General features: G+C 51.1%; 1 protein-coding gene across 1 annotated transcript in view; it reads right to left on the bottom strand.

The window, feature by feature from the left end:
• Positions 1-7,358, bottom strand: part of MPP1 (membrane palmitoylated protein 1) — a 65,310-nt gene extending 57,952 nt beyond the window's left edge. Inside the window, exon 1 of the mRNA XM_038747616.1 lies at positions 7,186-7,358. Coding sequence (XP_038603544.1) covers positions 7,186-7,287 — 102 coding nt within the window. The 5' untranslated portion in view covers positions 7,288-7,358. The remainder of the gene's footprint in view (positions 1-7,185) is intronic.
• Between the last annotated feature and the right edge of the window lie 3,297 nt (positions 7,359-10,655).

Genomic DNA, 10,655 nt, shown 5'->3' on the forward strand with positions numbered 1-10,655 from the left:
AGGCCACAGCTGTTTCTCCTGAAGCCAGCCAGCTCTGGGAATCGGCCCGCCCCTCTGAGCCTCAAGAGCTGAGTCAGCTCACGTGCCCAACAGTCCCAATTCAGATCAACTGATTTAGCAATAAAAAGCAAGAGAGAAAGTTTCTACTGGATGAGAGGTGGGTAGCTTCCAAGCCGTGAGAGAGTCCTGCTCAGGAAAGGAAGTTACAGCATAGGGGTCTTGGGGTGTGTGGAGAAGGGGAGAAACTTCACCTATCTTCTTGGATCAATCATATTTATTGAGCGTGTACTGTATACAGAGCACTATACTAAGCACTTGGAAGAATACAGTCTAACAGAATTGGTAGACACATTCCCGGCCCAAAACAAGCGTACAGGCTAGGGGGGAGACAGACATTAATATAAATTACAAATATGTACATAAGTGCTGTGGGGCTGAGGGAGGGGTGAATAAAGGGTGAAAATCCAAATGCAACGGTGACACAAAAGAGGAAATGAGGGCCTAGTTGGGGAAGGCTTCTTGGAGGAGTTGTGCCTTCAATAAGGTTTTGAAGATGGGGAGATATTCGACTGTCGGATATGAGGAGGGAGGACGTACTGGGTCAGAGGTAGGGTGGAGGTGAGATAAACGACACTGAGGTACAGTAAGTAGGCTGGTATTAGAGGAAATCAGGGAGGTAAGGGAGAAGAGGATCTTGGGACAATTCTCCTACACTTGGAGCCCCTCCTAAGATTCACTCTGAAACTTCCAGACCACATCCCTTAGTAATTTCTTCCTTATCCCATAAGTAACCCTGTCTAAATAGTGACTGTTGTCCTCTGTCCAGTTTCCCTCCTTCAATCGGCTGAACTGGCACCTGTGCCCATGAAAAGCTTTATTGCCATATTGTACTCCCCCAAGAGCTTATTATGGTGCTCTGCACACAGTAAGCTCTCAATAAATACGATTGACTGACTTGATATTTACCCCACAGCACTTATGCATAGATCCCCAATTTACTTATTTATATTAATGTCTGTCTTCCCTTCTAGACAAAGCTCCTTGTGAGAAGGGACATGTATACACCTCTGTTGTATTGCATTTCCCTAGCTCACTGTACGCCGCTCTGCACACAGGCAGTGTACTTGTATTTCCCAAGCGCTTAGTACAGTGCTCTGCACACAGTAAGCGCTCAATATGATTGATTGATTGATTGTACAAGGCTCTGCACACACTAAGTGCTCAGTACCACCGATTTGTTCAATCCCCTCTACTTCTCTCCACCAATTATATTTGTTGAGTGTTTATTTATGCAGGGCACTGTACTAAGCACTTAGAAGAGTACAATATAACCCAGTTAGTGGACACGTTCCTGCCCACAGTTCTTCCCCACGCAAACCCATCTCTCTGGGAAATAGTGCTGATGGGAAAATAAGTTCTCTCTCCCTTCCTGCAACCAAAAGAGTTGTCCTTCAGTTCGAAGTCAGTGCTGCTGATAGGGAAAGGGAGATCTACTGGGGTGAGTAGATCAAAATACTCTTCTAACCAGAGGCTATAGGCTACACTCTTACCTCCCTTCAAATCCTCACCATCCCCACACACATTTCCCTCCTCATTTTCGGTTTCACGGCCTTGTGAAACCAATTGGAGCCAGGTTGGGCAGCTCAGAAATCTGCTTGTCACTTTAGACTGTGAGCCCACTGTTTTAGACTGTGAGCCCACTGTTGGGTAGGGACTGTCTCTATGTGTTGCCAATTTGTACTTCCCAAGCGCTTAGTACAGTGCTCTGCACATAGTAAGTGCTCAATAAATACGATTGATTGATTGATTGATTGAACAAGCAAACAACAATTTACTCGAAGTTAGAGGGAAAGCTCCTCTCTCCTGATCTTTTATGGGAGCCTGTTTTTTTAAGGTATTTGTTAACTACTTGCCATTCTAAGTGCTGGGGTAGATACAGTCCCTATTCCTCATGGGGCTCACAATCTAAGCAGGAGGAAGAACAGTACAACTGAGGCACAGAGAAGTTAAGTGACTTGCCTCAGGTCACAGCAGGCAGTTGGCAGAGTGGGAATTAGAACCCAGGGCTGCTGATTTTCAGGCCCATGCTCTTTCCACAAGGTCACTCTGCTTCCCTTTTGTGATAGCAACCTTATCACTCTCCCAGGGTCAGCTTTATAAGCCACATTCATGGCTTTACTTTAATTTCATGAGGCCGGCACTCTGGCTTCTACAAAGAGAAATTATTTAGAAGATGCTGTAGATTTTTCCTTCTAACTGCTTTTGTCTAGATGTTTCAGGCTGATGGAACAGCTTTGACTCAAGTCTCCTGTGGCTTGCCTTCCCAAGCGTAACCACATATAAATAATACACAAACCTAGAACTGCGGGGGGGGGGGGGGGGGGGGGGGGGGGGGGGGGGGGGGGGGGGGGGGGGGGGGGAATAACATCTTCATTAACATTTTGGGGAGCAGACCTTTCATTTTTAAAGATTTAATCCTAGATTACGTATACACCTACAGGCGTGGAAGGGACAAAAGCAAGTGGTTAGAAAGCTTAAAACGACACTTTCTTGTTCTTTCATGTTCCAAGATTGTTTTTTCCCCATTTTAGGTAAAATGGGCACTGATACCCCGAGCCTAACTGGACTGGCCAGGTACTTTATAATTAAGCGTGTTCAGTCATATTTTCACGTGAACCACTCTACTGGAGGAACATGGAGGGGTCAATAGTCATGAAGAAGAATGTTTGCAAGTAAACCGAGTGATAGAATGGCAAAATGTCTGTTCAAAGGGGGAGACAACAGGCAAGCAGCATGACCTGGTGGAAAGAGACGCAGAATGGCCTAGTGGGGAGAGCACATGCCTGAAAGTCAACAGGACCTGGGTTCTAATCCCAGCTCCGTGGGATTAGACACGTGGCGTGTCTGCTGTGTGACCTTGGGCAAATCACTTTGCTTCTCTGTGCCTCAATTCCCTCTTCTGTAAAATGGGATTAAGATTGGGAATTCCATGAGGGACAGAGACTGCTCAACCTGATTAATCCCTGATTAATGAATCTACCTCAGCACTTTGTACAGTGCCTGGCACAAACAGGTTAACAAATACCTTTTTTTTTTTTTAAAAGCACAGGATTGGATTTCAGGAGATCCATATTCTAATCCCACCTTCGCCATTTACCTGCTGTGTGAGTTTGGGCAAATCATTTGATTTCCCCGTGACTCATATTCCTCATCTGTAAAATGGGGATTAAAATTCTGTTTTCCTTCCCCCTTAGACTGAGCCCCATGTGGGTACTATTGTGTCTGATCTGACTTTATCTATACCAGCATTTAGCACAATGCTTGGCACAAAGCACTTACTACCATAATATATTGCAAACTCTTCCTCCCTTCAAGGCCCTAGAGCTCACCTCCTCCAGGAGGCCTTCCCAGTCTGAGCCCCTTCCTTCCTCTCTCCCTCATCCCCCTCTCCATCCCCCCATCTTATCTCCTTCCCTTCCCCACAGCACCTGTATATATGTACATATTTATTACTCTATTTTACTTGTACATATCTATTCTATTTTGTTAGTATGTTTGGTTTTGATCTCTGTCTCCCCCTTTTAGACTGTGAGCCCACTGTTGGGTAGGGACTGTCTCTAAATGTTGCCAACTTATACTTCCCAAGTGCTTAGTACAGTGCTCTGCACACAGTAAGCGCTCAATATGATTGATTGATTGATCTGGGAAGATGTGTTCATGGACTGACATCAAGATGAGAAACAAGACACAGATGATCAGAAGCAAGTCTGGGGGCTAATCTGGGACCCTCTTCGGTAGACCTTCAGGGAGAATTTTTTCATGATATTTATTAAATGCAATGTACCAGGCCCTGTTCTAAGCACTGAGGTAGATACAAGCTAATCAGATTGGAGAGAGTCCCTGTCCCTTATGGGGTTTACAATCTTAATCTCCATTTTACAGATGAGATAACTGAGACACAGAGAAGTTAAGAGATTTACCCAAGGCCACACAGCAGAGAAGTGGCAGATCTTCAGGGACCCCATTTAAAAAGCCAGAGAGATGGGGTGAGGAGGTGGTGGGTAGGGACTATTTTACAACTGGAGGGGTGGAGAAGAGCTGGAATTAGGTCCCACTGCTTCTCAACAGCCCTAAATTACCCACTGGTCAAAAATATCTTTTAAGATTATGTTATGTTATACTCTCCCAAGTGCTTAGTACTGGGCTCTGCACACAGTAAGTGCTCAATAAAAGACAACTGATTGATTAACCCTATCCAGAGCTCTTACCGAGAGAATGAGTCCTCATAACTTTCAAGCCAGTTTAGCTACTTGATCCAAGCTTTTCCCAAGAAGGAAAATGAAGACTCAGCCCATGCACAAACATTTAACTCGCCTTCATTCTGGCTCCTCTCTGGGGTTTGGCAACTCAGTCCCTCTAATTTGCTTCACCCTTTGGTCCAACTTGAAGACGAAGGGTGATCAGCTGTGTTCTGATCACTCCCACCTGCCTTCTTCTTCCAATCATCAAGGACATCTTTTAGGACAATCTTTTAGGACCTTCCAACCCATTTCCCGAGGGCATGTGCACATAAAACCAGAACAGTAATGCACCCTCAGGCCCCTGTTACACTAGGTGAGTACATCCCCAGGGCGGTTTTACAAACAAGTTTGGCAACTTAGGGGGACCATCACCCTCATAAGCACTGAGTTGGATATATGCAACTATCTGAGGGTACTGAGACAGGCGCTTTTGGAAGCTCTGTCTTCCTGGGAGGTGGATTCTTGCTGAGGAAAGAATTTCGACATGAAGTCTGGGGAGAAAGGGCTTGAACCAAAAACAAAACAAAACAAAAAATCAAACGCTGGCTGGTTTCCTTCAAGTTTCTGGGACTTGAAGCTAAGTACCCAGATTCCCATCTGGTTTTTCAGTATCAAAGAGTAGGCCAAAATGCACAAAGGATTTGGAAAGGCTTATCCAGCTGTAAATAAATCCTGGGGAGAGAATGGCTGTGCTCCTGCTGGCCGCTGGACACTGTATGTTTGGCCTTTGGCCTCCCAGGTGCCTTCTGACCTGGAGAAAACTAGCACAAGGTGGAGAAGGGGAAACTTGCTTTTCAGACCTGAATGCTGGCTTTCCCTGGACCCTGCTGCCAGTCAAAGGCAAAGGGGTCTCTGAGGCCGGGTGGGCGGATGGACGGAGACGTGCTCCCACATATCCACCCCTTCCCCAACCCACAGATCCGCTCTGAGACGGGATCCCGAGGCCTCCCACCACCCCGGTTCTTCAGTAGTCCCTGCTCACTGCCCCCCACCCCATCTCCCCTCTAGACTGTCAGCCCTATGTGGGCAGGTATTGTCTCTATACTATAACCTGTATATGTTTGTACATATTTATTACTCTATTTATTTTACTTGTACATATCTATTCTATTTATTTCATTTTGTTAGTATGTTTGGTTTTGTTCTCTGTCTCCCCCTTTTAGACCGTGAGCCCACTGTTGGGTAGGGACTATTTCTATATGTTGCCAACTTGGACTTTCCAAGCGCTTAGTACAGTGCTCTGCACACAATAAGCGCTCAATAAATACGATTGATTGATTGTATTGTACTTCCCAGCGTTTAATACAGTGCTCCGCACACAGTAAGAGCTCAATACGATTGAATGAATGAATGAACGAATCTCTCCGGCGATTTCGATGGGGTCCCCGAAAGCATCATAGGCCTTGGCTCCCAGACACCTCGGGAAGGGCGTGACTCTGCTACTGTTTTCCCCCAGCCTCAGTTTCCCTGCATGGGGTGGGGAAGGAGCTGCCCTCTCCCCAGCCACCCCCTGTCTGTCTTCAATATGCAGGTCAGGGAACAGGCAGGGTAGTTGGGGTGGGGTGTGGGGGAGAGATTCCCTACACGCTGTGCATGATCCTTCTGCCAATGTCCGCCCCCGCAAAAGCAGCAAGAGCCTGGGCTTGGGAGTCAGAGGTCGTGGGTTCTAATCTCCGCTCCGCCACTTGCCTGCTGTGTGACCTTGGGCAAGTCATTTCACTTCTCTTCTAGACTGTGAGCCTGCTGTTGGGTAGGGACTGTCTCTATGTGTTGCCGACTTGTACTTCCCAAGCGCTCAGTACAGTGCTAAGCACACAGTAAGTGCTCAATAAATACGATTGATTGATTGATTGATTCTCTGGGCCTCGGTTACCTCATCTGTCAAATGGGGATTGGGACTGGGTCCAACCCGATTACCTTGTACCTACCCCAGTGCCTGAAACGGTGCTTGGCACGTAGTAAGCGCTTAACAAATACCATCATTATAAGGGATATTGTTGGAGATGGCAGCAGCCCCTCCTGCCCCGGATCCCCGAGGAACACGACGCTGGACCCAGGGGTCCTGGGCTGGAGGCCCCCTCACCCCCCCCCCCGCCCCCAAATCCCCTCTCTGAGCTTGACCCAACCTAGGCCTGACGGCTGTGCTGAGCGCTCTGCTCCTCAGCCCCCCCCCCCCCCGCCCCCAGGTCGCAGAGCTGAGCTCTGGGCCCCCCTCCACCCACTCCGGGCCCCAGGGCTGTGCTGAGCGCTCTGCTCCCCGACGCCGCCGGGTCCCCCCCCCAGGCCCTGGGGCTGCGCTGAGCGCTCTGCTCTTCGACCCCACCGGGTCCCCCCAGGCCCCGGGGCTGTGCTGAGCGCTCTGCTCCCCGTCTCCCCTGGATCCACCCCCCAGGCCCCGGGGCTGCGCTGAGCGCTCTGCTCCCCGTCTGTCTCCCCTGGATCCCTCCAGGCCCCGGGGCTGCGCTGAGCGCTCTGCTCCTCGGTCCCACCGGGTCCCCAGGCCCAAAGGCTGCGCTGAGCGCTGTGCCCCCCGTGCCCCGGGGCTGTGCTGAGCGCTGTGCCCCCCGTGCCCCGGGGCTGTGCTGAGCGCTGTGCCCCCCGTGCCCCGGGGCTGCGTTAAGCGCTGTGCTCTTCGTCCCCGCCGGGTGGCCCCGGGCCCTGGGGCTGCGCTGAGCGCTCTGTTCCCCGTCTGTCTCCCCCCCGGATCCCCCCCGTGCCCCGGGGCTGCGCTAAGCGCTGTGCTCCTCGGTCCCGCCGGATCCCCCCCAGGCCCCGGGGCTGCGCTGAGCGCCGTGCCCCCGTGCCGTGCCCCCCGGTGCCCCCCGGGCCGTGCCCCCCGTGCGGTGCCCCCCGGTGCCCGCCCCCCGGTGCCCACCCCCCGGACCTGTGCCTTGGCGCGGTGGTGCAGCAAGTGGTCGAGATAGAGATCGGCCAGAGCGGTCCGCAGGCTGCCGGCGCTCTCGCTGCGGCTGCACGGAACCGTCATCCTCGACGCGGCCCGCACCCGCACACCGCACACCGCACACCGGCGGACCGCACCGGACGCACGGACGGACAGACGGACACCAGGGCCACCAGGACCGCCCGCCCGCCCGCCGGCCCCTCCGGGACAGGACAGGAACGAGCCGCCGGAGGGAGCGGATCCGATCGGATCTGAGATCTGCCGCCGGGAACAACACCGCCCCCAACCCCACTCCCAACACGCCTCCTCCTCTTCCTCCTCCCCTTCCTCCTCCCCTTCCTCCTCCTCCCCCTTCTCCCCTTCCCCCTCCTCCTTTCCCTCCTCCCCCTCCTCCTTTCCCTCCTCCCCTTCCTCCTCCCCTTCCTCCTCGTCCCCCTTCTCCCCCTCGTCCCCCTTCTCCCCCTCCTCCCCCTTCTCCCCCTCCTCCTCCTCCCCCTTCTCCCCCTCCTCCTTCCCTTCCTCCTCCCCCTCCTTCCCTTCCTCCTCCCCCTCCTCCCCTTCCTCCTCCCCCTCCTCCCCTTCCTCCTCCCCCTCCTCCCCTTCCTCCTCTCCCTCCTCCCCCTCCTCCTCTCCCTCCTCCCCTTCCTCCTCTCCCTCCTCCCCTTCCTCCTCGTCCCCTTCTCCCCTTCCTTCTCCCTCCCTTCCTCCTCTCCCTCCTCCCCCTCCTCACCTCCCCCTCTTCCTTCTCCTCCCCCTCCTCCCCTCTCCTTCCTCCTCCCCCTCTTCCTTCTCCTCCCCCTCCTCCCCTCTCCTCCCTCCTCCCCCTTATCCCCTTCCCCCTTCCTCCTCCCCCTCCCCTCCCCTCCCCTCCGCTCCCCTCCCCCTCCTCCCCTTCCTCCCCTTCCCCCTCTTCCCCTTCCCCCCTCCTCCTCCTTCCCTTCCTCCTCCTCCCCTACTCCTCTTCCTCCTCCTCCCCCTTCTCCCCTTCCTCCTCCTCTCCCTTCCTCCCTCTCCTCCTCCCCTTCCTCCTCCCCCAGCAGCGTGGCTCAGTGGAAAGAGCGCAGGCTTGGGAGTCAGAGGTCATGGGTTCAAATCCTAACTCTGCCAATTGTCAGCTGGGTGACTTTGGGCAAGTCACCTCACTTCTCTGTGCCTCAGTTACCTCATCTGTCAAATGGGGATGAAGACTGTGAGCCCCCCGTGGGACAAACTGATCACCTTGTATCCTCCCCAGCACTTAGAACAGTGCTTTGCATGTAGTAAGCGCTTAACAAATGCCATTATTATTTATTATTATTATTATATCCATTCATTCAATCGTATTTATTCATTCATTCAGTCATATTTATTGAGCACTTACTGTGTGCAGAGCACTGTACTAAGCACTTGGGAAGTACAAGTCGGCAACTTATTGAATGCTTGCTGTGTGCAAAGCACTATATTAAGCACTTGGGAGAGTGCAACAATAAACAGACACACTGAGCACTTACTGTGTGCAGGGCACCCAGTGTACTAAGCACTTGGGAGAGTACAATATAATAGGATTGGTTCATTCATTCATTCATTCTATCGTATTTATTGGGTGCTGACTATGTGCAGAGCACTGTACTAAGCGCTTGGGAAGTACAAGTTGGCAACATATAGTGACGGTCCCTACCCAGCAACGGACTTAACAGTCTAGAAGGAGGAGACAGACAACAAAACGAAACATGTGGACAGGCCTCAAAACAGGCGGTTGACATGTTCCCTGCCCACAACAAGCTTAGCACCTATAGGAGTGACCTGGGCAAGGACTAATAATAATGTTGGTATTTGTTAAGCGCTTACTATGTGCAAAGCACTGTTCTAAGCGCTGGAGCACTGCTATAAACATGCGGAGCAACAACCTGACCAGGGCAATGGGCATGAGTTCACTGAGGAAACACACCTCCTTATCCAAGGCGACTGCAGTCCAACTGCCCCTTCCAGTTTGGAAATTCCTCTCCTGACATGGTCTATGCTGACCCCACAGAGTCCCTACGGCCCAAGAGGGAGAGGGGATCCTGGTAGCTAGGGCTTCTGCAATGTCCTGAAGAATTAGGACTACATCAGTCTGATAGTAACAGTCCGTCTCCCCCTTCTAGACTGTGAGCCCGCTGTCGGGTAGGGACCATCTCTAGAAGTTGCCGACTTGTACTTCCCAAGTGCTTAGTACAGTGCTCTGCCCACAGTCAGCGCTCAATAAATACGACTGAATGAATGAATGGTGATCAGAGGTGTCCATTAAGGAAGGAGCATTGATTCATTCATTCATTCAATCGTATTTATTAAGTGCTTACTGGGAGCAGAGCACTGGACTATGTGCTTGGAAACAACCAGAGACAATTCCTACCCAACAACGGGCTCACAGTCTAGAAGGGGGGAGACAGACAACAAAACGAAACAAGTAGACAGGCATCAGTAGACTCAGTATAAATAGAATTATAGCAATAAGCACATCATTAATAAAATAAATAGAATAATAAACGTGTACATATATACACAAGTGCTGTGGGGCGGGGAGGAGGGTAGAGCAGAGGGAGGGAGTAGGGGCGATGGGGAGGGGAGGAGGAGCAGAGGAAAAGTGGGGGGCTCAGGAATGCTGCTTGCTTGGAGAAGCCCCGTGGCCTAGTGGAAAGAGCTCAGGTCTGGGAACGAGGGGAACCTGGGTTCTAATCCCAGCTTTGTCACTTGCCTGCCATGGGTGATCGCAGGCGAGTTGCTTAAGGGAAGCAGTGTGGCTCAACGGAAAGAGCACGGGCGCCAGAGGTCATGGGTTCTAATCCTGGCTCCGCCACTTGTCAGCTGTGTGACTTCGGGCAAGTCACTTCACTTCTGTGGGCCTGTTACCTCATCTGTAATCAATCAATCAATCAATCAATCAATCAATCAATCGCATTTATTGAGCGCTTACTATGTACAGAGCACTGTACTAAGCGCTTGGGAAGTACAAATTGGCAACACATAGAGACAGTCCCTACCCAACAGTGGGCTCACAGTCTAAAAGGGGGAGACAGAGAACAAAACCAAACATACCAACAAAATAAAATAAATAGGATAGAAATGTACAAGTAAAATAAATAAATAAATAAATAGAGTAATAAATATGTACAACTATATATATATATATATATATATATATACCATATATATGTACTGTAAAATGGGATCAAGACTGTGAGCCCCACATGGGACAACCTGATCACTTTGTATCCCACCCCCCAGCACTTAGAACAGTGTTCCGCACATAGTAAGTGCTTAACAAATGCCATCATCATTATTATTAACTGATCTGTGCCTCGGTTTCCTCATCTGTGCAATGGAGAGGAAATGCCTATTCTCTCAGACTGTGAACCCCAAGTGGGATAGGGACTGTGTCCAGTCTGATTATCCTGTACCTACACAAGCACTTAATACAGTGCTTGGCCCGTAGT

The sequence above is a fragment of the Tachyglossus aculeatus genome, chromosome 6, assembly GCF_015852505.1.
Source record: "Tachyglossus aculeatus isolate mTacAcu1 chromosome 6, mTacAcu1.pri, whole genome shotgun sequence".
NCBI lineage: Eukaryota > Metazoa > Chordata > Mammalia > Monotremata > Tachyglossidae > Tachyglossus > Tachyglossus aculeatus.